General features: G+C 50.0%; 1 protein-coding gene across 1 annotated transcript in view; it reads left to right on the plus strand.

The window, feature by feature from the left end:
- The first annotated feature begins 852 nt into the window (after positions 1 to 852).
- Positions 853 to 27,131, plus strand: part of NOS2 (nitric oxide synthase 2) — a 44,659-nt gene continuing 18,380 nt past the window's right edge. Inside the window, exons 1-11 of the mRNA XM_032163244.1 lie at positions 853 to 1,043; positions 2,508 to 2,690; positions 11,749 to 11,833; positions 12,521 to 12,643; positions 13,616 to 13,764; positions 18,943 to 19,105; positions 19,943 to 20,034; positions 20,861 to 21,002; positions 21,132 to 21,271; positions 22,961 to 23,135; positions 23,226 to 23,327. Coding sequence (XP_032019135.1) covers positions 2,581 to 2,690; positions 11,749 to 11,833; positions 12,521 to 12,643; positions 13,616 to 13,764; positions 18,943 to 19,105; positions 19,943 to 20,034; positions 20,861 to 21,002; positions 21,132 to 21,271; positions 22,961 to 23,135; positions 23,226 to 23,327 — 1,281 coding nt within the window. The 5' untranslated portion in view covers positions 853 to 1,043; positions 2,508 to 2,580. The remainder of the gene's footprint in view (positions 1,044 to 2,507; positions 2,691 to 11,748; positions 11,834 to 12,520; positions 12,644 to 13,615; positions 13,765 to 18,942; positions 19,106 to 19,942; positions 20,035 to 20,860; positions 21,003 to 21,131; positions 21,272 to 22,960; positions 23,136 to 23,225; positions 23,328 to 27,131) is intronic.

A 27,131-nucleotide genomic window follows, 5' to 3' on the forward strand; every position in this document is an offset into this window, starting at 1 on the left:
GGGAGGCAGAAGTTGCAATGAGCAGAGATCGTGCCACTCCGCTCCAGTCTTGGTGACAGAATGAGACTCCATCTCAAAAATAAATAAATAAATAAATAAAAGAAATGAAATGAAATTATAAGAAATTACCACTTTTTCATATAAGAAGTGATCACTTCCATTATAAGAAAAGGAATTTTTTCCCCCTGTAGAAAATAATCCTACCTGCCATTCCACCAAAGCTTACCTAGTTCTAAAGGATGAGGTGTTAGTAAGACCAACATCTCAGAGGCCTCTCTGTGCCAACAGCCTTCCTTCCTTTCCCTTCCAAAAACCTCAAGTGACTAGTTCAGGGGCCTGTCTGGAATAATGGCATCATCTGATATCACTGGCCTTCTGGAACCTGGGCATTTTCCAGCGTGTTCCATACTGTCAATATTCCCCCAGCTTCCTGGACTCCCGTCACAAGCTGGAAAAGTGAGAGGATGGACGGGGATAAACCAGAGAGCTCCCTGCTGAGGAAAAAACCTCCCAGATGCTGAAAGTGAGGCCATGTGGCTTGGCCAAATAAAGCCTGGCTCCGTGGTGCCCCTATCTTAGCAGCCACCCTGCTGATGAACTGCCACCTTGGACTTGGGACCAGAAAGAGGTGGGTTGGGTGAAGAGGTACCACACAGAGTGATGTAACAGCAAGATCAGGTCAATCAGGTCACCCACAGGCCCTGGCAGTCACAGTCATAAATTAGCTAACTGTACGCCAGCTGGGGACACTCCCTTTGGAAACCAAAAAAAAAAAAAAGAGACCTTTATGCAAAAACAACTCTCTGGATGGCATGGGGTGAGTATAAATACTTCTTGGCTCCCAGTGTGTTCATAACTTTGTAGCGAGTCGAAAACTGAGGCTCTGGCCCCAGAGAACTCAGCCTCATTGCTGCTTTAAAATCTCTTGGCCACCTTTGGTGAGGGGACTGGGCAGTTCTAGACAGTCCCGAAGTTCTCAAGGCACAGGTCTCTTCCCGGTTTGACTGTCCTTACCCCGGGGAGGCAGTGCAGCCAGCTGCAAGGTGAGTTGCTTTCATTTCTGGGGAAGCGGCTGTTTTGAGAGGGTTTTGTTTCTTCCTGTTTGAGAAGGCTCAGAAAATTGTGGGAATTTTCTGCCTACAGAGGGAAGGTGTTGGAAAGTCTAGGTAAAGAAATGCTGACATGAGGTTCGGTCATTTGAACATGGCATCTCGGTCAGATTTCTTTTCTGCAAATATTAGCCGTGGTTGTTACATGACAAGGAAAAACTTTCTGAAAAGTTCAGATGGGAGTTTGTATCTGCTAAGAATTTTTTTTAACATAGATTATCTTATTCAGTCCTTATAACATGTAACCTCCCCACAAATCCTGGTAAGATGGATATATTAAACCCATTTTATGGATGAAGAAATGAGTTTCAGTTAAATAACTCGATCCAGGACACATAACTGGTAGAGCTAGGATTCCAGGATTTGAACCCAGGTCTGTGGGGCTATAAGTTCTTTTCTTTCTTTCCTTCTTTCTTTCCCTGTTTCCTTCTTTTCCTTCCTGTCCTTTCCTCCCTTCCCTTCCCTTTCTTTTTTTTTTTTTTTTTTTTGAAACAGCCTTGACTGCCCAGCCTCAAGCAATCCTTCTGCCTCAGCCTCCTGAGTAGCTGGGACTACAGGCACAAGCCACTGTGCCTGCCTGGCTAATTTTTAAATTTTTTGTAGACAAGGCTTCCCTATGTTGCCCAGGCTGAACTCGAACTCTTGGGCTCAAGCGATCCTCCTGCTTCGGTCTCCCGAAATGCTGGGAGTACAGGCATGAGCCGCTGCGCGTGGCCTAAAATTCTTACGTGGACTATATTCACTACACTGTCTTCTAAAGACAGAGTTTTTGCCTCTTTGATCTTACTCTTGTCTGTTTCAAAGGAGATGATCTCAGATTTTGAGGGATGAGTGCAATTTTCACAAATATTTCCTCCCCACATAATAAAAGAGGAGCAAGTAATAATGCTGAGTTAGAACAACAACTGCAAAATCTTTAAAAGAAAGGCAGCTACAGCTTGAGTGCTTTCCCCAGTAACAGACCTAAAACTACAGTTGATAATGAGAGCTGCTGGGAAGTGTCTTTCAGGGTCAGGCAAAGGCACCCCTGTTTCAGCGACCTCCCGGCTCTTCCTCATCCTGCCTGCGGCCAGTGATGAAGCCCGGCTGGGTCCGGTGGGCCAGCAGGACCTCCCGCTAAGGAGGCTGACGGTGCATAGAGTTTGTCCTTGTTAAGTGGCGATGGGGATGGGGGGGTTCAATGTTTTTCCTTTAGATTATTAGGTGGCTTTACAGAATTGAAGTCTGTGTCTGAAGGCTCCCCATTCCAACCCCGAAATAGAGACAGAGGTTGCAAAGCATTGATGAAGGGGCTCACGCTGGCGTTTGTATCAATTCCCCAGTGAGCCAACCCCACTGAGAAGCCCTGTTCTGTAAACTCTTCTTCAACCTTCCCTCACCTCTGCTTCCCTTCTTCAGCCCCACAGTGAAGAACATCTGAGCTCAAATCCAGATAAGTGACATAAGCGACCTGCTTTGCAAAGCCATAGAGATGGCCTGTCCTTGGAAATTTCTGTTCAAGACCAAATTCCACCACTATGCAATGAATGGGGAAAAAGACATCAACAACAACGTGGAGAAAGCCTCCTGTGCCACCTCCAGGTGAGTTTTCCCTGGGGGCAAACTGCTTGTCTCCTTGGGCACCCATGCCCTGTTGGCACCGATGACTCAGAATTCCTCTCTCTGCTCCTCCTTTCTCACCTGAGGTCTGATCTCCTCATTGCTTCTTGAAAGTCCCTGTTGGAATTCAACACAGCCGCTGATTATTGGGCACTCGCTGTGCCTGAGAGTGTGTGAAGAAGGAAGCGACAGGGCACGGGGCTGGCCCCGAAGAAGCTTGGAATCTCTGGGGGAAGAATATGGGAAGGAGCTTGGCCTGAGAATGGGAGGCAGTAGAGCCTAGTGGTGGGCACCACGGCAGAGGGGTGGGGATGGAGGGTCAGCATCCTGGCCTGCGTCCACGCCAATTCACTGCTCGCTAGATGCTTCGAATATCATCCTGGTGAAGGGCATCAGGATGTTAGACAAACTAGTTCCAAGCCCTGTGCTGGCCGCACTAGTTGCCAGGTGCTGCCTCTGGCCGGCTGTGTGACTCAGGGTAAGTTAACCTCTCTGAACCTTAGTTCTAGCCGGCTGTGTGACTCAGGGTAAGTTAACCTCTCTGAACCTTAGTTCTCACCTGTGGTATGAGGAACCCAAGGGGGCCCTCCTCATCGTGGGCGGAGGATGAAATGAGATCTACAGCACTCAGCACTGTGCCCACACAGAACAGACGCTCAGTCCACATCAGGGTTCATCACTATCTACTGAGTACCCGCCCTTGCCAGAGCTACACAGGCCACTTGACAGACTTTGCATCTCGACTGATCTCTGTGGCGGCTCTTTGAAGTTCGTGTGATTGACTCATTTCACAGATAAGGAAATAGAAGCTCTGAGAGGATTATGACTTCCCCCAGCCTGAATGACTGGTAATTACAGAGTTTACAGAGTTGGAATTTGAGCCCAGATTTGGGTTCTTCATGTCCCTCCTCCCCCGGCCCGTCCTTCCTCCCAAGGCAGAACCAAGAGAATGAGTCAGCCAATGAACAAGTCAAGGGACAGGCTTGAGGCTCGCTCAGGTGGAAAGACAAGGCGATCTGCAATAACGCAGTAGTGCAACTGAAACCAAAGACCCCATCTACACGGGACCACCACATAGCCACACAACCCCACAGCCCCAGAGGAGCCTTTCCCATGGACTACAAAGGGTAGGGCGCCCCCTGGATGTGTGCAGCATGATGGCCCTGAGTGAATCTGTCAGAGGTGGCAAAAAATGCCAGTGGCTAAGAGGATGGGCTTGGGGATGAGCAAGTAGCTTTACTACGCAGTAGCCCTGTAACCTTTGGCGAGTCCCCTAGCCTCTGAGCCTCAATTTCCTCCTCTATAAGAAGAGGGTAGCAATGGTGATTTCCTGGAGTTGGAGTAAGGAGTAAATGAGCTTTCCCATGTGAGCAACTTAGCACAGTGCCTGGCCCGGAGTAAGTGCCCAGCAAATGGCACTGTTTGCGTTGCCATCATTAGTGGTGGTGTTGGCAGTTAGGAGGTGATGGAGCAAAATTGAACAGAGTTCCCTCTAGGGGCTTCACAGAAGTCAGGTGGACTCTGTGGCCTTTGAAGTATGGGTAGAATGTAGACAGGTGCAGAGAAGTAGCAAGGACATTCAGGAAGAGGGGAGAGGTGAGCAGAGGCTCAGAGGCAGAAATGAGCCTGACTGTGCTTGGCCAGGAGTGGGCTGGGGGCTGGGATAGGCAAAGCCAGGCCAGCGCACAAGGGCTTGAATGCAGGGTAGGAGATTTGGACCCACTCTCCCTGGCAGTAGGGAGCCATTGTAGGTTCTTGAGCAGGACAGTCTAGCTGTGGTGTGGTAGGTGAATTGGAGGAAAGGACTTTGAAACCAGGCAGTCTGGGCTATGGCAACTGAAGTGGCTAAGAGACCAAGAGGTGAGAACACAGGGTTGATGGCCTCTAGATGTCCAGATTCTAAGGGCTGTAGAGGGGCAGCAGCTTCACCCCTTCCTTCTCTTCATCTCATCATTGCAGCCGCTGCCAGCTGACCTCCCTGACTCCAGCTCCCCACACTGGCTCTGAGCTCTCTCTTGCCAACTGGACTTCTAGCAAGTCACGCCCCTATTCTAGAGCCTGCAGTGGCCCCCCATTGCCTGTCACCACATTAAAGCTTCCACAGAGTTCTGAGCGAGCACCCTACCCAAATGGAGAGCCCAACCCACCTGCCCATCCCAGCCTTCCTCAGCTCCCCAGTGCCTGTGCATAGCACATCCCTCCCTCAGCTCATACAGACCCAACTCATCCCCTATTTTTTTCTTTTCTATTTTTATTTTTTAATTTATTATTATTATTTTTAGACAGGGTCTCACTCTGTTGCCCAGACCTCAGTGTAGTGGCTCCATCTCAGCTCACTGCACTGCAACCTCCACCTGCCAGGTTCAAGCGATTCTCCCACCTCAGCCTCCCAAGTAGCTGGGACTACAGGCATGTGCCACCACGCCTGGTTAATTTTTGTGTTTTTAGTAGAGATGGGGTTTCACCATATTGGCCAGGCTGGTCTCGAACTCCTGACCTCAAGCGATTCTCCTGCCTTGGCCTCCCAAAGTGCTGTTACAAGTGTGAGCCACCTCACCTAGGCTTTTTTTTTTCTTTTCTTTTCTCTCTCTCTCTCTCTCTCTCTCTTTTAAAGCTGAGAATCTTGCTATGTTGTCCAGGCTGCCCTCAAACTCTGGGCCCTAGCGATCTATCCGCTATTTTTCCGGATCACCCTGAATCTCCCAAAACCCTTACGGTGTTGGCTGCAGCCTTTAACCCTCATCCCTACACCCTCTAATAGCATTGCCAGTTATCCCTATGTCTTTGGGGACTGACTTGTGTCTTTGGACCATTCAGAAAATATGAGTTCAGACTCCAGGGAGGGCCCTGAGCTGCAGTGGACCTGTGACAAACCAGCTAACTTGACCATCTTTTTCCCCCTCCTCTTCATGCTGGGGTGGGCTGGCGGAAAGGATCCAATCAGATAGAAGAGGAGATGAAGAAAAAAAAATCACACATCAATTCATTCAACTCGTCCCAATGATCCACAAGGAAGGAATTTTAGTTATCCCATTTTAAAGATGAGGACCCTGAAGCCCAGAAAGTTGAAGTAATTTTCAAAATCTCATAATTAGCAAATGACAGAGCCAGGATTCAGATCCAGGCAGTCCGGAGGGACCCCTGCATGGGGCTGCCACCTTTGTGTCCTGGGCATGTCACATTCCATTGACGAGTACATGCGGATGCCCACTCCCCTGGCTCTGTGCTGGGAGTTAAGATGTCAATGAAACCCTTCTGCTCATCAGTGAATTGTTTGAGCCACTTATTACTTACATACACCACTGCTAAAAACAATAGATAACATTTATAAGGTCCTTATTACTGTGTCAATAATGAGACAGGAACTATTATCCTTGTTTTACAAGATTGAGTGACTTACTGAGGTCAATTCCTGGAAAATGGTGAAGCTAAGGTTTGAATCAAGTCCAAATTCATAACATCTACACTATCTGTGCTCTCCCGGAGGGCCTACTGTGTGCTGCACTGTTCAAGAGACAGAGAAAAACGACCTAGTTCCTGCTGTCAGGAAGGAAATGGGGAAAGGGACGTCTTCCCCCCTGGTTTGGGAGACGTACATGAATAATGCGAGTTGGAGAAATTGTGTCAAGAGTAGGTGGGATAGAGTAGACAGGAGGTCGTAATTGTGGGTGTACTGGGACCATGCTAGAGGCCTCTTCTGGGGAGACTGCAGAGGTGCCTGGGCAGGCTGTAATGTCGGGAAGAGTTGGGGGGAGGAGGTGGGTCCACCCAGAGTGCAACATCCACTCAGATGAGGGAGGGGTGATTTTACTGGAAGAGGAAGCAGCCGTGCAAAGGGGATTTCATCCTGAAAGCAATGAGAGCCAATGAACATATTTTGATTTTAAAAAGTAATTTTCTAATTTGTTCAGGTGTCATGAAACCAAGAGCCTATTCTAAGTGACTGATGAATCTATACCTTTGTAAACAATTAGGAAGTAAGCATGGCGTGTGTGTGTGTGTGTGTGTGTGTGTGTGTGTGTGTGTGTGTGTGTATTTTAGGGACAAAGGCAAATGTGGGAGCATGTAGGTGAAGACACATGGAATTCAGAACCAAGTCCAGCTACGTGTTGCTTGCTGGACTGCAGTTGGCTAGAAATAAATATGTGCCCTCTTCCATTCTGTTTTAACTGGGTTTCGGGATTTAATGTGCTTGCATACTGCCAGGAGGGCCCCCTGCATGTTGAGGTCCAGGGCTGCTGCCCCATCTGGGTCTGGACCCTACCTGTTACCTTGCTTGAGATAAGGAGCACCTTACAGGTGAAGCAAAGTCAGGAGGCTCTGCGCAGTCCAGGTAGCAAGGACAAGGGGCCTGCAAGGCACCGGAGGGGGCTTACGATCCCTCCTGCAATATTCCTACTAGAAGTCACCCCCAACCCAGTGCTTTCTTTGGTTTCTTTTCTGGAATAGCACAGAACATACTGTATATAACAAGTGATATAACATTTTCCGGGACAGCCTTGTGAGGTGGTGTGAGCTTAGGCTGGGCTGTGGCCCTGGGGTTGCCGTGTGGCCCTGGACAAGATCCTTAATCTCTCTGGCCCCAGCTAATGCCTCCATAAAGTGGAGATGACAACGCAGAGCTGTCTGCTTGACGGGATTGGACGAAATGACAAAAAGGAAATTTGCTCTGTAAACTAGGAAGCACCGCGCAATGGTAGTAATTATCATAAGCTTTATTGTGATTTTATGGGGAATAAACAAACACGAGGCCCAACACCACCCCGGCCTCTTAGCCCAGACACAGTCCAGTGCCATGCAAACTCCGCGGCGGACGCCGGCTGCGGGTCCCTGGGTGCTTGGGTCCCGGGATCGCCGGGGAAGGCAGGGAAGGAGGGCGGCTCGGCCGGGATGTCGCGTGGATGCAGAGCTCCCGCCGCTGCTTGGCTCGCCCCGCCCCCGGGGCTGGGGCTGCGGGCTCCGAGCAATAAAGCGCGGGCGCTGGGAGGCGCGGGGAGCCAGCGGAGTTGCGCCTAAGGAGCCGGGCCATGCGCGAGGGGCTGGGTGCGACGTGCGAGGCCGCCGGGCCCCGGCTGTGCCGGCTGCTCTGCAGGATCCTCCGGCCGAAGCCTGACTGCTGCCCGCGCCGAGCCAGGTACCCCGCGGGCCGAGGTCCGCCCTGGGAGGGAAGCGGTGGGCTCCGAGCCCGGGAGGGGCCCCAGTCCTCTCTGGGAGAAATCGGAGGGCGGGGATGTGCGCCCTGTGGGATTCCTGAGGGGTTACTAAAAGCGTTTTCCTCGTTTAGAACGCTTGAGAGGTCGCAATTCAGGAGCCCAGACGGCCCAGTGAAACCCCCCATGCACTATGGGAGGCGTCTATGCGGGCTGAGTTGCGCTGCGCGTGTTTCAGCACTGGGAGCTTTTGAAAGTTTTCAGCACTGGGGTTGAAAGTTGCTACACTCTTTGGATCAAATATGGTTAAGAGAGCAAGGAGGTTCTTGTTTCACAAATGAGATCCATTTCCCAGGGCGCCATCCCCCGCACCCTCCCCATCTGTCCCCACCACCACCCTTGGTGTAAGGCTAGGTAAACAGGCAGGGAGGCGTGGGAACCGCAGGGGAATCTGGCCCCCAGGTCAGCCCAGGCAAGCCACAGTCTGCAGCTGTGACTGGCTCGGCTGGTCAGGGGCTTGTAGAAAGTTCTGGGTCTAAGCAAGCCACCACACTCCCAGCACTCCCGACGCCCCTGACCCCTTTTTTTGATAGAGTCTCGCTCTGTCACCCAGGCGACAGTGGCGCCATCTCGGTTCACTGTAGCCTCCACCTCCTGGGCTCAGGTGATCCTCCCACCTCAGCCTCCTGAGTAGCTGGGACTACAGCAGCGCATCACCACACCTGGCACTTTTTTTTTTTTTTTTTTTTTTTTTTGTAGAGATAGGGTTTCACCATGTTGCCCAGGCTGGCCTTGAACTCCTGGGCTCGAGTAATCTGCCCACCTCGGCCTTCCAAAGTGCTGAGATGACAGGCGTCAGCCACCGAGCCTGGCTGCCAGCACTCTCTTTGAATGCAGGTCCTTGAGGGTCCTTAGGACCCCACACAGCTGTGGCTTTAGTCAAATTGCATGAGCGTCTACGAGGTCATAATCAACAATGTGATAATTTGGAAAGAAGTGTCCAGATTCTGAAGGTGCTCACCTGGAGTCTGGTCACCCTGTCACCCTGTCTCCCTGTCTCCCAGCAGCCAGCCAGAAGAAATGGTGTGGGAGGGGACTGGGCAAAGCTTTGTTTATTCATTTTTCAAATTTAAAGAATTGTCCAATTATGAAAGGAATTCATTGTCACTGTAAAAAGTTAGAAGATGTGGAAAAGTGTAAGAAAAGCTAAATTGCCTATGATCTTATCACTTAATGCTAGTCACTGTTAACATTTACTAACATTCCCTCGAGGTGTTTTTCTGTGCTTGTACACACACACACACACACACAGCCAGCATCAGACCATGAATACAGTTTAAGGCATTATTTATATGAGGGCAAAACTGGACACAGTCTAACATCCAGCCATGGACGATGGGACCAGGCTAATCGTGGCCCATCTGTAGAGTGGATTTTTAGGCAACTTTTAAAAATGATACTTTTTAATATATGGGGTAAAATGATTATGTTAAATGTACGAAGACATTGCTTCTCAATCTAAACAGTACTGTAGATGTTTCTGGTCTGAAGCTTCTGAAATTGTCCAACTCTACTTCCAGAAGTAAGTGAGAGGAAGCAAGAATGGGTGCAGGGTGGGTGCTGGGGTGAGGGGGAATGGCAAAAGAGCAAGGGGGGCAGTTGTCTCCCTGGGGACCCCACCCCCCATACATCTTCCTGTTGAAGCAGCCCCATGATGACTGCTCAGCCATGGCTTACCTGTTCTGAATATCCAGATTGCCATGTATATATATAGTTTTGGTTTTTTTTTCTGGCAGGCCACACCAGCCTAGACCAGACGGGTGTGTTAAAGAAAAAAGTGTTCAATGATACTTGTTAAAGAACAGTATGGAAGACTTTATTTAGGACCATCTCAATAGGTACAAGGACCTACTGCAGTGGGGTCTGGCAGTGGAGGAGAGAGATTGGGCCCAAATCCAAATACAGCAGGAGCAAGTGGGAATTTATAGCCAAGGATCAGGGTGGGGTCTGTGGATGGAAAATTATCAAGAAAAACTTCAGGCATAGGGGGAATTCTGCCTCACCCAACCAAACAGGATTCTTGCTTAGGACAGGCTGAGGTGATCAGACATCGCCTGGGGGAGGATGGAGGATGAGGACCCTGATCAGATGGGGAGGGTGACAAGCTATCGAGGATGGAGGGTTCTTGTTAAACCGACTAAGCAGGGATTCTTTTGCTAAAACTGCATTTTTACAAGGAAATGCTTGGATGGGCCCAGCAGAAGATTCAGAAGTCTGAGTAAAGTTTGGCCAAGCAAAGCATCTTTGCCAGGTGGCAATGGTTGGTCATATGGAATGTCCTTCACAGGGTTGTGGAATCCCTTGATTCAGATATAAGTTGCTTTCTGATACATACTTACATCCTCTTTTAAGACAGTGTCTCTTTATAGTTAAAAATCACTTACTGCTACTATGTAATGTATATAATTAATTATATAATGGTAACATATAGTCATTTTTTTCTATAATAAAAGCAATACATGGTCATTTATCCCATTTCAACACCATAGATATATATCTATGATGAAATGGGATAGAAAATGTGAGACCCTCATAGTAGTCTCTAACCACCTCTCCCTCTGATGCACGATCATGCACACCCTGGAAAATACTGCCAAGAACACGGAACACAATATGCTTTGAAACCAAGGTGCCCTGGTGGGATGATTCTCCCTGGGGGAGGCATGTGTGAGTGGTGACTATTCAGTTTGCCTGAATGAACCTGAAATCCCAAACCAGAACAAACGGTTTCTGACCAGTTTCAGAATACTGAATTTTTAAGTAATCTTTAATTTAAAAAATTACTTTAAGTAATGTTTAATTTAATTTGTAAGTAATCTGTAATTTAATGCTAATTTTTACAATACTTGTTTTTACCTTGGTGAAGGTAACTTGACATCTTAGATTTGCTTTAAAATAATGATGGGGTCAGGGAAGTTATAGTTGAAACAAGATCGGCCATGGAGTGATCACTGTTGAATTGGGTTGAATCTGGGCGAAGGGCCCATGGAAGGTTATTAGACTATTCTCTCTACTTTTGTATGCTTAACATTTTCCGTAATAGAAATGTAGAATAAGTAAATAAACCAAGATAAATCCAGTGTTTTACATAAAAAAAGCTTAAGTCACGAAAAACAAGTGGCTGCGGCTGGGCGCGGTGGCTCCTGCTTGTAATCCTACCACTTTGGGAGGCTAAGGCGGGAGGATCACTTGAGGACAGGAGTTTGAGGCCAGCCTGGGCAACATGGTGAAACCCCATCTCTACCAAAAATACAGAAATTAGCCAGGCGTGGTGGTGTGCGCCTGTAGTCCCAGCTACCCAAGAGGCTGAGGTGGGAGGTTCACTTGAACCTGAGAGGTGGAGGTTGCAGAGAGCTGAGATCATGCCACTGCACTCCAGCCTGGATGACAGAGCAAGGCTCTGTTTCAAAAAATATAAACCAATCAGTCAATCAATCAACCAATCCAAGCGGCTGCTGGGCACTGCTGCTAGTCTGGGAGGCAGAGTTGTTGGAGCCATTCTCTGCCCACCCAGCCCCTGTGTCACATTTGTCCTTGGCTTTTCCAGAGGGTGAAGGAGCATTTTCCAGATCCTCCATGGGCTGCTGTTTGGGCCACTAGCTTTGGCTTAGCTCTGCTCATGCCCTTTTGGCTCTGCAGGAGGAAGAAGATAAGAGGAAGAGGGAAGGTGGGGTTGGGGGGGCAGTTGGTCAGACCGACCGTGAACAATTCACTCCCACCCTCTGGACTCAGTTTCCCTATTTGTCAAATGAGGGTACTGGCAGAGGGAACTCCAAGATGCCCCTCCACCCTCGGATACTCCATCTCATGCTAGCTGTTTCCTTTCACAGTCCAGTGACACAGGATGACCTCCAGTATCACAGGCTCAGCAAGCAGCAGAATGAGTCCCCGCAGCCCTTCGTGGAGACGGGAAAGGTCAGTGAGTCACATGGGTGTGGGAAGCCCCTTCCTCCCTGGTCCAGGCAGATGCAGACATAGCAGCCTGTTAGAGGCTGGGCTGGAGAGGGCAGGAAGCCAGGGTTTGGATGGAGAGTGGAGAGTCCTAGACCCAGGGTGTTGGGGGGAACAAGTGGGAATGAGGAAGGGCTTTGAGGGCTTTGGGAGAGTGGGACAACCCGCAGTGGTCGGGAGTGGTGGCTCCCAAGGTGCACTGACAGCTAGCTTCTATCTCCTGGGTTCCATACCATTCTAGAGAGATGGGCAGAGAAATGGGTAGGAGTGGGAGAGAGGGTGGCTTCTGTGTCCTTACATTCTCCCAGGGAAGGAAGGCAGTGGCGCCTTTCTATTCTCAGTAGTATTGGCTCTGACAGTCATCCTCCTCACCTCCAACTTAGTCCTTAATCCCTCCTACAGCAGTTCCTCTGAGGAAGCATTTGGCAAGGCCCTAGGTGAGGAGAGGACCCTGGCCAGTGGCCCAGGCACCTGGAGCTCTTAGCAGGCACTGGCCCAGGTGGCCCGGGGGCTGGAAACAGAGGAGGGACATGGAGGGACACCCTTCCTTGTGTGGCCACCCATAGATCCTTCCCCACTCTAAGACAAGGCAAGGCCTGGGGTCTAGGAGAGACCTGAGAGAAAACCCTGTTTTTTTCCCCCCTTCTGCAGAAGTCTCCAGAATCTCTGGTCAAGCTGGATGCGACCCCATTGTCCTCCCCAAGGCATGTGAGGATCAAAAACTGGGGCAGTGGGATGACTTTCCAAGACACACTTCACCACAAGGCCAAAGGGGTAAGTCTGGGGCTTCAGGGAGAACCACCTTTGTCCCAAGCTGGTGAAGCTGCCAGGGCTTTGTGGATCAAACAGGTGTCCCCCTGGGCACACCAGACAATCGTCTGCTTGGGCAAAGGGGTCTGGGAACAGAGACATTCCTCACAGATTACAGTAGGAAGTAAATGATGCCAACTCCCTGTTAACCACCCCAGTAAATAATGGATAGTCCAGAAGTTCAAATAAGTGATTGCAGAAACAAATTCATATCTTTCTTAGACAGGTTTCAGGATAATGTCAGGGAGAATTTTCTAACAGAACTGCTCAGAGCTGGACTGTATTACATCAGGAAGTAGTGAGCTCCCTGTCACTGGAAGGATTTAAATGCAATTTGATAGATTGCAGAGGGGTTCAAGTATCCTGTGAGTGGTTGGACTAAATGTCTTTTCAGGCTTCTTTCTGTCATCTAAGTTTTTAATTCTAACTTCAGGATACATTCTATGGTTGTAAAGTGGGAAAGAATGGACAATTTCAAGACCATGAAAGCAAAATTATTTCCCACATGCCCCCAAACCACCACAGTTAACATTCGGGTGTACTTCATTCGTGTGTGTGTGTGTGTGCACGCGTGTGCCTTCCTACGTATCATTTCAGTTTGTTTTGGCCAAATACCAGTATCATGTCCCCATAGGAGCCATACTGGATTGACTTTGCTCTGGATCTGGAGCTGGCTGGGGAGCAGGGCCAGAGACTGAGTCCAGAGTAGGGGGACAAACCTGACTCACACCCACTGGGGTTCAGCCAGTGGAAGAGAGGAGATCTAGGTGGGAGAAAGCCAAGTGGACCCCAAGGAGGAGGTGCCACAGGGGTGGAGAGGAGGTGCAGGGAGCCGGAGCAGCCAGAGAGGAGCCAGGTGGCCAGGAGAGCTGGCCCCAGAGGAGGGTGGCAAGAGGCCGAATGGCCCACCCTCACCACCTGCCTCTCTCTTTCCAGATTTTGACTTGCAGGTCCAAATCTTGCCTGGGGTCCATTATGACTCCCAAAAGTTTGACCAGAGGACCCAGGGACAAGCCTACCCCTCCAGATGAGCTTCTACCTCAAGCTATCGAATTTGTCAACCAATATTACGGCTCCTTCAAAGAGTAAGGCTTGCCTCCTGCAGGGTCGCTGCCTACTGCCCTTCCTCCTGCTCTCCTGTCTCTACCCATCACCCTCTGATCCTAGCTAGATCCCTTTCCTTTCCAGATTTGTGGTATTAAATCACTATGATTTTGCAGAGCGAAAATCACCGTCTTCTAGGGGAGAAGCCCCTGGAGCAGGTTCTCATAACTGCGGGATAACATTGTACACAGCGATACCAGTTAAAAGGGACGGAATTTGAACCCTGGCTCCTGCATTGTGTCTCAACGTCCTCATCATATTAATGGCAAAAACTGCAACTACTTTTGCACCAACCTAACATAAAATGGGGATAATAATAGAAGGTGGCTCATGAGATTTTTGTGAGGATTCAGTAAGTTCAGAACAGTGTCCTGGCATCCAGAGACCTTGATTATGAATTAATATGGACGCTTTAATTATGAAATGTTTGAGACAGAGAGGATCTCTGAGACCACCTAGTCAGGCCCCTACTCCTACAGGTGTGAACATGGAAGCTGGTGACATACTCGAAGTCACCTCATTCCAGCTAGAAGCCAGGCCACCTGACTAGGAGAGAGAAGGCCATTGCTCTTTGCCCTGACCCTGGTGGGGTTCTACATTTCTGGAGTTCTCTTTTTTTTTCTACCCAGTGAGCCTTCCCTGAGGACTGTGCTAGACATCCTTCATTTCTATAGCCAATTGGTCATTTGGTTGACAGACACACATCAGGCACTAAGTATGCCCCAGCCTTGTGTCAGACGCTGGAATACAAAGATTTTTAATTGTCATTTGCCAATTTTATTGCCAACGTATGCAATTTTAATCATCCACAGAGAGGTTGTATAGCACTGTGGCTTTCCCAGGTTCAAATCCTGGCTGTGCCCCTTACGAGCTGAGTAACCCTCGGCAAGTTACTTTGTTTCTCTATGCCTTGATTTTCTTACCAAAAATGGTGATAATAATAGTACCCACCTTGCAGGAGGGGGGAGTTGGCGGGAGTTTATAAAGATGAAAGGAGTTAAAGAGAATATAAAGAGCTAGGAACAATGCCTGGCCCACAGTAAGCATGACATAAGTATTAGCCATTATTATGTTTTTAGAACACTGCATTGTCCAAATAAAATATGTGGCTATGTAATTTAGGCCCCTTTAAAACTTTTCTTTTTTTTTTTTTTGAGACGGAGTCTCGCTCTGTCACCCAGGCTGGAGTGCAGTGGTGCAATCTCGGCTCACTGCAAGCTCCGCCTCCCGGGTTCACGCCATTCTCCTGCCTCAGCCTCTCCTAGTAGCTGGGACTACAGGCGCCCATCACCACGCCCGGCTAATTTTTTGTATTTTTAGTAGAGACGGGGTTTCACCGTGGTCTCGATCTTCTGACCTCGTGATCCGCCCGCCTCGGCCTCCCAAAGTGCTGGGATTACAAGCGTGAGCCACCGCGCCCGGCCTAAAACTTTTAAAACAAAAATGCATGAAGAGATTGTAAGAAAGAATGTCTGAAAGAAATGGATTGTTTTCTTTTGTTTGTTTGTTTTTATTTTTGTTTTCTGAGATGAAGTTTTGCTCTTGTTGCCCAGGCTGGAGTGCAATGGCATGATCTTGGCTCACTGCAACCTCTGCCTCCTGGGTTTAAGCAATTCTCCTGCCTTAGCCTCCTGAGTAGCTGGGACTATAGGCATGCGCCACTACACCTGACTAATGTTTTTTTTGTATTTTTAGTTGAGACAGGGTTTCATCATGTTGGCCAGGCTGGTCTCAATCTCCTGACCTCGTGATCCACCCATCTCAGCCTCCCAAAGTGCTGGGATTACAGGCATGAGCCACCGAGCCTGGCCCAGAAATGGATTGTTTTCTAGGCTGGGAGGGGAGTGTGGCTATCAGGGGAGAGCCTCACACAGCACTGCACCACAGGAAGTGAGCCACAGACACGTACCTGGGACTCCCTGGCGGAAAGAGTGGCTTCTGGTGGTACCACCTCCACTTTTCTTTTCTTTTCTTCGTCTTTTTTTTTTTTTTTTTTTTTTGAGACTGGGTCTTGCTCTGTCTCCCAGGCTGGTGCGCAGTGACACAATCTCTGCTCACTGCAGCCTCGATCTCTTGGATCAAGTAATCCTCCCACCACAGCTTCCTGAGGAGCTGGGACCACAGGTGTGCACCACTATGCCTAGCTAATTTTTTAAATTTTTAGTAGAGACAGGGTCTCACTATGTTGCCCAGGCTGGTCTTGAACTCCTGAGCTCAAGCGATCCTCCTGCCCCAGCCTCCCAAAGTGCTGGGATTACAGGTGTGTGCCACTGCACCTGGCCCACCTCCAGTTTTCTACAACCCTAGAATGTCTGAGCTGGGAGGGACCGTGAGTCTTCAGAAGAGGCCCTCATCTTCCAGGGTCGGTGGTCCTCAACCCTGGCTGCACAGTAGACTCACCTGGAGAGCCTGGAAAATTCTGATGGCAGGGTCCCTTGAGCCAAGGGCAGCAGAATCTTGGGAGATGGGGACGAGGCAGACATGTGTGTGCTTCAAAAGCTCCCCAGGTGATTCTAACGCACAGCCTGAATTGAGCAGCCTGTTAGGGGCTGCCTGCTTCGTGACTGCAAACTTCACAAGATCCTTGGCGTTTCAGCTCGGTTGTTAATCAATGAGCCTTTCGGGGTCCAGGGATCTTCCTGGATGGGTTTCATTGGGCCACAGTACTTATGTTATTTATTTATTTATTTAGCACAAAGCATGTGTGCACCATAACACTATGAGATTGGTATTATTATTATCCTCATCTTACAGACAAGGCAACTGAAATCCACAGAAGAGATGTACCTTGCTCAAAGTCACACCCTTCGAAGCCCCAGAGTGGGGATTTGAAGCCAGGCAGCTGGTGCCCGAGCCCTTGCCTTTCCCATCAATGCTCTAGTACCTAGCCGTGTGGCCTTGCAGGTTCCCAACTCTATTCGGAACTTGGGAGGCCTTGCTGTTGTGTGGAAGGCAATTGGGCGGGTGTTCGGAAGCCCAGCAGGGCTACAGGGACATGCTTGGTGGTGTTGGAACCCATTTGCTTCTCACAGAGGAAAATTGTATTTTTCCATGTCACAAGTACATACCTTGAACCCCTGCTTCCCTGGCCAAGAGATCCTGGGGGTGTGGACGGGGAATGGCAGCCTCTCTTCACAAGGACCCTGGCAGTCTAAGACATGACCAGCTGAGCAGGTTCAGTGGCCTTTTGTATCTGAAGAATCATAGCATATTTAGAGATGGTGACTTGCTGCATGTTACATTTAAATCTGTTCACTGATGATGAAAGCCACTCTTTCTTTTCAGAGCTCATAGACACCACAGCATTTCTAATGCCTTAGAAACACGACTATATGAAAATGGCCATCACATCTCAAACTCTGAAGGAATTGGATGTGAATGTAAAAAATAAGGCCGGGCGCGGTGGCTCACGCTTGTAATCCCAGCACTTTGGGAGGCTGAGGCGGGCGGATCACAAGGTCAGGAGATCGAGACCACGGTGAAACCCCGTCTCTACTAAAAATACAAAAAATTAGCCGGGCATGGTGGCGGGCGCCTGTAGTCCCAGCTACTCGGAGAGGCTGAGGCAGGAGAATGGCGTGAACCCGGGAGGCGGAGCTTGCAGTGAGCCGAGATTGCGCCACTGCACTCCAGCCTGGGTGACAGAGCGAGACTCCGTCTCACAAAAAAAAAAAAAAAAAAAAAAATCCTTTCTTGCATATGCACGTGCTGACCACCATGTGTGTTGGCGGTGTGGGTGTTATGGGGATCATTACTGTTTTCATGCTCGGGTGCAGAGGGGGGAATATTGCTGGAAGCTTTGTTTGGGGAGGGAGGTCTCCCAGCAGTGGGGTGGTTCCCACCTCACCCAGCAGCTCCTTATGGCAGGGGTGTCCTTGGGGATAAATATCATCAAATGTTTTGTCTTTGTGCTTTTTTTCTCTAATCAAGGAAAAGTTGTCGAGACACTCTTCATCCACAGAAAGGCCATTTTGTTCGGAGTTACCCACTGTCCTTAATCAGGAGTTCATTCTTTAAATAGTTTTGATGCTGTTTCAAAAGGCTTTGGTGCTGATTGGAAATCTCAAGGTTGTTGTTGTTGTTGGTGGTGGTGTGTGTGTGTGTGTGTGTGTGTGTGTGTGTGTGTGTGTGTTTCAAAGCCTTTCCGACTGAGTCCCTCCCTCCCTTTGGGATATTTTTGAGGTCTGGGAGGGGAGGAGAGAAGCGAGTTTAGAATTGCGTATGGAGTGACTGAATGAGCGATTCTGAGGCTGAGGAACAGCACGGTTTAGAGAGACTATGACGTGGGCAGCTCTTTTCTGGCCAGGCCCTGGGACCCTGCAGACTGAGCTCTGATAGCCAGGTCCCAGTCCTGGCTTGACCAGGCTCCTAAGAAGGGTGGGCAGGCCTTCAACATTTTGGGCTTACTGTCCCCGCTAGGGTGGAAGATAGAAGGTCACATCACTGACAGTTAAGAACCTGGGCTTGGCATCAGGGCGACCTGGGTCTGAGTCTTGACTTTGCTCTTTCCTGTACTTACGTTCCTGGGCCTGGTACTTAACCTCCTAGAGCCTTGAGATCCTTGGCTATAAAACAGATGCAAAAATACTTCCCTCCCAGACTCAGTGAGACCCTGCCTGTGAGTTGCTTCACCCAGTGCCTGGCTCATGTGGGTACCCAGTACACTGGAGCTGCCACGGAGGGACTGGCTCATCTCTCAGTCAAGGCAAGGCAGGAGGGCACTCTCCTAACTAATGGAGAGGCGGGACATTGCTATGGCTGGATGGGACACTCCTCCCAGGCTTGCAAGTGTCTGAGAAGGATTGCACCCCTTACTGAGATGAATATGATTAAAGAAAAAGCGCCTGAAAATAAGCAGTGTTCCCATGGGCTCAGGACTGGCTAGGTAATATTTATAGGACTCAATGTAAAAATGAAAATGTGGGCTCTTTATTTTAAAATGATTAAGAATTTCAAGATGGGAACAGCAGAGCATTAAGCGTGGGGCGCTTCTAGGCTAAGTGTGAGGTCCCCAAAGCCAGCCCTGGAGGGAGCTGTCTCTGGTGAGAGGCATCTTGCCCTTCTGGTGTCCTATTTCAGTTCCTGCTTCTGTGGATTGAATTAATCCCCATGTAAGGCCATCTCATTGTTGATCTTCCTGCTGTCTTCCTGTCCTCCAGGGCAAAAATAGAGGAACATCTGGCCAGGGTGGAAGCGGTAACAAAGGAGATAGAAACAACAGGAACCTACCAACTGACGGGAGATGAGCTCATCTTCGCCACCAAGCAGGCCTGGCGCAATGCCCCACGCTGCATTGGGAGGATCCAGTGGTCCAACCTGCAGGTGAACTTCCTTAGACCTCAGTGGGAGAGGGCTGGAGGCAGCCAGGCCCTGAGCAGATGGCTTGGAACAGCTACACGGAGCTGTGCCCAGGCCTCCTGGGACTGAAGCCACGGCCCTGGATCCTCTCTCACATTCCCAAATGTTGAGATGGGGCACCTAGGGTCCCTGTCTAGAAGCCTTGAATCGTGTTTCAGCACCGGGGTTTCTAGCTGCCCATTCTCTATTGTGTTAAATTCAGGAGAGTAAATGCCATCATTAGAGTAAACCACGACCTTGTTTTTATTACCCTTGAGGCCGTGGTGCTGCAAGATGTGTTGTTTTCCTCGAATACTTGAATTCTTGGCTCCAAGAAAACATTTTATTCAGCCTAGCCTCCTAGGCCGTCTTTTTGTTGGGCAATCATTTGTTGCAGGATAATATCAAAAGCACGTGGACAGAGAAATCGATTAGAACTGCCAGTGAAACCAACTCTGGCTGTGTAATATGTGCTGGTGTAGGAAAGGACCTAGCCTGGGGCTGTGGGAATCCCGATTCATGGTGCTTTCAGGTCAGGTTTTCTTGGAATTCTGGCTTTGCTGGGGTCTTCTGAGTGGGGTTGCCTGTGCTCCCCTAGAGGGCAGCCATGAAACGGGAGCGGTGGTGCAGATGGGAGGCTGCACTCTTCGGCATGGTGTTGAGTGGCAGGTGCAGATGGGAGGCTGCACTCTTCGGCATGGTGTTGAGTGTTTGGGTGTTGAGTGTTTCGGCTGCTCTATTGGTTCCCAGTGACTTCTGATCAGCCTCAAAGCCTCTGTCTGCCCAGTCTTTGATGGGCATGGTCTGGATGGGCTGTTGCAGGTCTTCGATGCCCGCAGCTGTTCCACCGCCCAGGAAATGTTTGAACACATCTGCAGACACGTGCGTTACTCCACCAACAATGGCAACATCAGGTCGGTGCACGTTTCCCAGGGCTGCAGAGGGGCTTGCCTCGCCTGAGAATCTTAGCAAAAAGATGCAGCACTTGGGTCTAGGGGAGGCATCTCCAGCTCCAGGAGAAACCAGGGAGAGAGAAAAAAGAGAAAGACTCAGGCTTCTTCAGGGACTTCCAGTAGTGAGCCCAGCCCCTGTGAGCTCAGCTCCCATCGGCAGCCCATGCCCTTGGTTTCCTTCCGACGTGGAGCCATTTGGAGGGGATGGAGGATCTTTAAGAAGTAACTGCTTCACTATTCAGGGTTGGGGCTCCCATTTTTTAGAAGGGATGGGACATTAAGAGGTTACCTTCCTCTCCCAACCAACGAGGTCAAAGCTAATAGGACTGAACAGCTCGTTTGGTCATTCGTTCATCTTTTTGTTCAGCAAACACTCAGTGCCTACCTAATGCAACCCAACACAGGACTCGGCTGGGGGAGCAGGGGGAAGATGGGGTATGGGCGGGTAGGAGGGAGAGTGACTAGGACCCTAAGATGCTGCTCCAGCTGGTGTGAGCCTACGACCTTCACTAGACAGGCATCCAGCTAACTCAACTGCAAGGACGGAGACATAGGCAGTGAGGGAAAGACTGGCAGATCAGCTAACCCTGCCTGATGGATGGGAAGCTCCCCCTTGAGGGGTCTTGAGGGAGGGCAGGAGGAGAAGGCATGTCAGGAGGCTGGCTCAGTCAGCTTGGGATCAGGGGCTGCAGAGCAGGTAGGGTGGAGAAGGAGGTAGGGCCAGTGCAGGATGGCTGGGCCCCCACCAGGGCCAGGTGGTAAACAGCACTGTTCCTGTCCCGGGAAGGTCGGCCATCACCGTGTTCCCCCAGCGGAGTGATGGCAAGCACGACTTCCGGGTGTGGAATGCTCAGCTCATCCGCTATGCTGGCTACCAGATGCCAGATGGCAGCATCAGAGGGGACCCTGCCAACGTGGAATTCACTCAGGTACCTGGCCCAGCCTCAGCCCCCAGCCACTGGGGCAGGGAGCCCCGTGGTGAGCGAGTGACAGAGTGGAGCCCAGAGGAGACACGCAGCCCGGGCTTACAGACTCACAGGGCCTGTCTTGTTCCCCAGCTGTGCATCGACCTGGGCTGGAAGCCCAAGTACGGCCGCTTCGATGTGGTCCCCCTGGTCCTGCAGGCCGATGGCCGTGACCCTGAGCTCTTCGAAATCCCACCTGACCTTGTGCTTGAGGTGGCCATGGAACATCCCAAGTAAGTAGGCTGAGGGTGCTGGGGGCAGGGGCGACTCAACACACAGCCCTTCTCCTTTCCTAAGTGAGGCTCCAGCCCTGCCCATACCTCCCCTAAAGCCCAGCCAGCAGCAGGTGACACTCAGAGGGCTGGCTTTCAAGGACTCTTTTGTCACTGTTGCATTCTGCAGCCATTCTGCACTGGCACCTCGGGCCTCAGACAGGAGGATGTGTTGATGCTGAGGCGAAGCAGAGGCTTAGGCGGATGGGGCCCCAGGAGCTTGAGAAGCAGTGACTGCAGGAGATGAATGCGTTGAGATTCTGGAAAGGAGCAGCCCAGGCCTCTTCTGCCCTCCTGCCAATGCTCTTAACTGTCCCTCTCCTGTCGGGAGCATATAGGGCTGCAGTGACTTCAAGAGTCCCACTGGCCCAGCCCCTGCTCCAGGCAGTTCTCATAATTGCAAAGATACCTCTGCGTATTGAGATTTACCCTCTAGCAGACATTGGGCTGGGCTCTTCTTCCTGGCCATTGAATGAACCGAATTCAGTCCCGACTCACGGCCTTTGTACTCCCTGTTCCCTTCGCCTGACATGCCTTTTCCTCAGAATTTTTCTAGGCTCATTTCTTCTTGTCAAAAGGTATTTCCTATAATGTCACCTCCTCTGAGAAGGCTCTCTGACCACTCAAGCTAGGGGAGGCCCCCTTACCCTCAGTCTAACACATCATCTTGTTTTTATTTCTTATATATTTATTTACCCATTTATAATCTAGAGTCTAGACATTAGACTACAAGTTCCTTGAGAGTGGAGATCTTTTCTTTTCTGTTCACAATGTGTACCCAACAGCTAGCAGAGTGCCTGGCACATAGTAGGTGCTCAGTTATAAATATTTGTGGAATAAATGAATATACAAGTGAATGATATTACTAGCTTTATAATAATTCCATGAATTTGATGCTATGATTTCCATTCTGATAATGGGGATGTTGAGGCTCAGAGAGGCTAAAAAAACATCCCAAGGTCACACTGCTAGTCAGTGGTGAGGCAGAACTTGAACCCCAGCTTTCTGACACTGGAGTCCTTAATTGCTCTGTTGTGTTGCATTCTCAGCATTTAGCACAGAGCCTGGCACATACTTGATGCTTAATATAGGTTTGCATGAATGAATGAGTGCATGAATGAATAATTTAATAAATGGCATCCTATGTGTCCAATACGTCTCTCTGGCTGGGATTAACTCAGAATCAACTGTTGGAAAGGAGTTTTCTTGTTTGACTCTTTCTGAAGCTTTTTTCTTGGTGGGCAGGTGGGGGGTCAGCGGGAGGCCAAAGGTGCAAAAGTGAAGCCCCCAGCACCAGACATGGTGGTTCACACCTGTAATTCCAGCACTTTGGGAGGCTGAGGCAGAGGATTACTTGAGGCCAGTAGTTCGAGACCAGCCCGGGCAACATAGTGAGACTCTACAAAATAATAATAATAATAATAAGGAAAAAAATTAGCTGAGCAAGATGGCACATGCCTGCAGTCCTAGCTACTTGGGAGGCTGAGGCAGGAGGATCGCTTGGGCCCAGGAGTTAAAGGCTGCAGTGAGTTATGATTGTGCCACTGCACTGCACTCCAGCATGGGCAACAGAGCAAGACCAAGTCACTAAAAAAAAAAAAAAAAAAAAAAAGGAAGGCCCCAGTTAAATTGTGTCTGCCTTTTTGCCAGATACGAGTGGTTTCGGGAACTGGAGCTAAAGTGGTACGCCCTGCCTGCAGTGGCCAACATGCTGCTCGAGGTGGGCGGCCTGGAGTTCCCAGCGTGCCCCTTCAATGGCTGGTACATGGGCACAGAGATCGGAGTCCGGGACTTCTGTGACGTCCAGCGCTACAACATCCTGGAGGTAACACAGGCAGCCCAGCTGGCCAGCTGGAGGTGTGGGCCTGGGGGTGGCTTCAGGGACTGACTCCCCGCTCTCACGCTGCCTGTGTAGGAAGTGGGCAGGAGAATGGGCTTGGAAACGCACAAGCTGGCCTCGCTCTGGAAAGACCAGGCTGTCGTTGAGATCAACATTGCTGTGCTCCATAGTTTCCAGGTATGTCTGGAGTTTTGTGAGTCTGAAGACTTTTTGGTTCGAAGCTCATCTGATCCAGTGACTTATGTGATGCTTAATTTATAAGTCAGCCCCCTTGCTCACTCTAGAGGTCCAGCAACAGGCAGCTCCTCACCTCCCAGGACTGTTCAATCCCTGCACTTGAGCACTGAATTCTGTCCTCTCTCAATCGCTCAAAGACTTTACTCCCAAAAATTTCCCTCTTCTCTCTCTGTCTCATCAATGTCTCTCTCTCTGCTGAGTCATTCCCAGCAGTGTACAGACAGGCTCTCCTAGCCCCATTTCAAACAAATAAATGAATAGCTAACCACAGAACTCCTGCCAAACCTCAGGCCTCAGGCTCCCTCCAGCCACTGCCTCACCCTTCTGCTCCTTTCTGCAGCAAAACTATGGAGAGATCTCATTGCGCTTCCTCATCCCCCAGCTGCTTCGACCTGGCTGGGCGACAGAGCGAGACTCCACTCAAAAAAAAAAAAAAAAAAAAAAAGAAGGCCTCCCTGACCACGCCATGTAAAATGACACCCTCACCCCACTGCCAACCTGTCTCTCTGTGTTAGTCCTTTAACCATTTTATGTTTCTTCAAAATACTTCCTCATACAGTTCCTGGCATTATAGAGGACATCAACTTTTTCTTTCTTTTCCTTTTTTTTTCTTTTTTTTTTTTTTTGAGACATCATCTCACTCTGTCACCCAGGCTGGAATGCAGTGGCATGATCACTGCAGCCTGGACCTCCTGGGCTGAAGTGACCCTCCCACCTTAGCCTGCCGAGTAGCTGGGACTACAGGTGCACACCACACTTGCCTAATTTTTATGTTTTTAGTAGAGACGGTGTTTTTCCATGTTGCCCAGGTTGGTTCTGAACTCCTGGCCTCAAGTGATCCGCTTGCCTCAGCCTCCCAAAGCGCTGGGATTATAGGCATGAGTCACGGCGCCAGGCCGGCTTTCTTTATTGTTTGGTTCCCCCACTAGAACGTAAGCTCCATGGGGCAGGGACCTTGTCTGTCTGTTTGCTGCTGCACCTCTGGCCTAGAAGAGTGTCTGGCACATGGTAGATGCTAAAACAATGTGTCTTGGAAGAATGAATGATGAGGGCCACATCCGCGTTCTGGCCTTGCACAAACTGGGTCTTCAGTGCTTGTCTGATGCGTGCATGAATGAGTGATGCTGGGAGGGGACCTATGAGCTGTGGCTGCTCTTGCTTGCTGTGCGAAGATGACAACCTCCACCTCCTCTTAAGCCCACACACAGCCACTGGGCTCCTGTGTAGGGCTAAGCCCTCTGGCCCATCCGCTGCTCTTACTCATGGAAACACTTCCCTTCCCTGTGGGAAGGAGGCCTGAGATGTAGGAAGATACTACTTTAGAAGCCACAGCCATTGCCACAAAGCTGACAGATGCCCTGGAGGTCCCACCACTGGGCAGTCATTCATTCATTCAGCAATGTTTTACTCAGCATTTGCCTGGTGCTGGGCACTAGGCTGGGCCAAGGATGTGAGTGGTGAACAGAGTACAGATGAGCACACACTGTTCCCCATGACTGGGTCACCCCATAGGCAGATCAGGCCTGTGCTTGATGGGGGAGGGGAAGATGGAACAGGAAGAGCCCCCCGGTGTCTCGGGAAGGGCTGGCCTCGCACCACACATCCTGACTCCTGGGGACTCCCAGCACCAGCCCTGATGCTGGCAGGATGTGGATACGTCCCAGAAAATCTGTGAGCCTCTGCTGTCTCCTGACCGTGGCTGACTGTGTCCTTCCACTGCCTGAGCGTCTCCAGGACTTCCTCACCACCCTCCTTCAGGGTAAACTTCAAAAGATGGGCCCTTGTTTCCTCCTCTGTAAAATGGGGATAATAGTGCCTCCTCCCTCACCTGAGGATTCTAAGAGTTAAGTAAAAATGCATGCAAAATGTTTAGTTAGCTGCACTGCCTGGCCCATAGAGAACACTCAGTAAGCAATGATTTTCTTACTGTTTATTATGTTGTCATCATGATCGTGCCTACCACTGACTTTTTTTTTTTTTTTTGGAGATGAACTCTCCCTCCATTGCCTAGGCTGGAGTGCATGGTGTGATCTCGGCTCACTGCAACCTCCACCTCCTGGGTTCAAGCAATTCTCCTGCCTCAGCCTCCCGAGTAGCTGGGATTACAGGATTGCACCACCACGCCCGGCTAATTTTTGTAATTTTAGTAGAGATAGGGTTTCACCATGTTGGCCAGGCTGGTCTCAAACTCCTGGCCTCAAGTGATCCACCTGTCTCTGCCTCCCAAAGTGCTGGGATTACAGGTGTGAGCCACTGCCCCCATCCTGTAGCTACCACTGAGCTTAGAACTGATCTGGCTCCCAGGAGTTGCTGTGTCTTGGAAGAATGAATGAATGAGAGCCCACGTCCACAAGAGTGGTGGCCGGACTTTTATATACACATATATAACTTGTGTATGTCTATAGAATTTACAAGGCATGGCTGGCCTTCCCAGGCCTGACACCAGCTGGGTCCTCTCATGCCTGCCTGCCTTGACTCATGCAGTGCCCCACTCAACTAATTTGCACCCCTCTCATAAGTCTCCCTTCCTCTCAGGAACTGCTCCCGAAATTCGCCAACTCGCCCTGGGCCTCTGTCTGGTGTCGTGTCCTCTCCTCTGCCCTTCCCCACCACCTTTGCCTGCCTCCATCAGAGTTTCTATCAGGCCATGTGAAAATGATTGATTTTCCTCGGCTTCCCCACCCAGTTAGACTAGACTAATGCAGAGAAGGGGTTGCATCTTTCCCTTCTATAACGCCGATGCCTTATGCAGTGCCTGGCAGATGGAGATTATAAGAGCAGCTAACATTTATTAAGCACTTACCATGCTTTGCTTATTCCAGCTTATTGCATCCTTTCAACAACCTCATGGTGTAGGAACTTTTTTTTGGAGACAAAGGTCTTGTTTGGTCACCCAGACTGGAGTGCAGTGGCACGATCACGGCTCACTGCAGCCTCGACCTCCTGGGCTCAAGCAATGCTCCTACCACATCAGTTTCCCGCGTATCTGAGAACACTGGCATGTGCCACCACACCTGGCTAATTTTAAATTTTTTTTTTTTTTAAGACAGAGTCTCGCTCTGTCACCCAGGCTGGAGTGCAATGGCGCGATCTCGGCTCACTGCAACCTCCGCCTCCCGGGTTCAAGCGATTGTCCTTCCTTAGCCTCCTGAGTAGCTGGGATTACAGGTGTGTGCCGCTACCATGCCTGGCTAACTTTTATATTTTTTAGTAGAGACGGGGTTTCACCATGTTGGTCAGGCTGGTCTCAAACTCCCGACCTCAGGTGATCTGCCCGTCTCGCCCTCCCAAAGTGCTGGGATTATAGGTGTAAGCCCCGACACCTGGCCTACTAATTTTTAAATTTTTATAGAGACAGGGTCTCACCATGTTTCCCAGGCTGATTTCAAACTCCTGGGCTCAAGCGATCCTCCCACCTCGGCCTCCCAAAGTGCTAGGATTACAGGCATGAGCCACTGCACCTGGCCATTATAGGCATTCATATCCTTCCCATTTCACAGATGAGGAAACTTAAAGAACTAATTGCTCAAGGTCACATGGCAAATAAGAAGCCAGAGTTTGAACCACTATGTCAAACAAATATCTCTTGACTGAATGGGTTGCCACAGACATAGAGGCCAGTGGCTGCCTTGCTGGACCATTCCATGGGGTCAGACCCCACAGCCCGTAATTTCAGACTGTGAGTGATTCGTCTCCCATACACTACAGTTCTCCCAATGCTTCAGACCTCCCCACGGAGGGGTC

Source organism: Hylobates moloch, unplaced genomic scaffold (genome assembly GCF_009828535.3).
Source record: "Hylobates moloch isolate HMO894 unplaced genomic scaffold, HMol_V3 SCAFFOLD_10, whole genome shotgun sequence".
In the NCBI taxonomy this organism is placed as follows: domain Eukaryota; kingdom Metazoa; phylum Chordata; class Mammalia; order Primates; family Hylobatidae; genus Hylobates; species Hylobates moloch.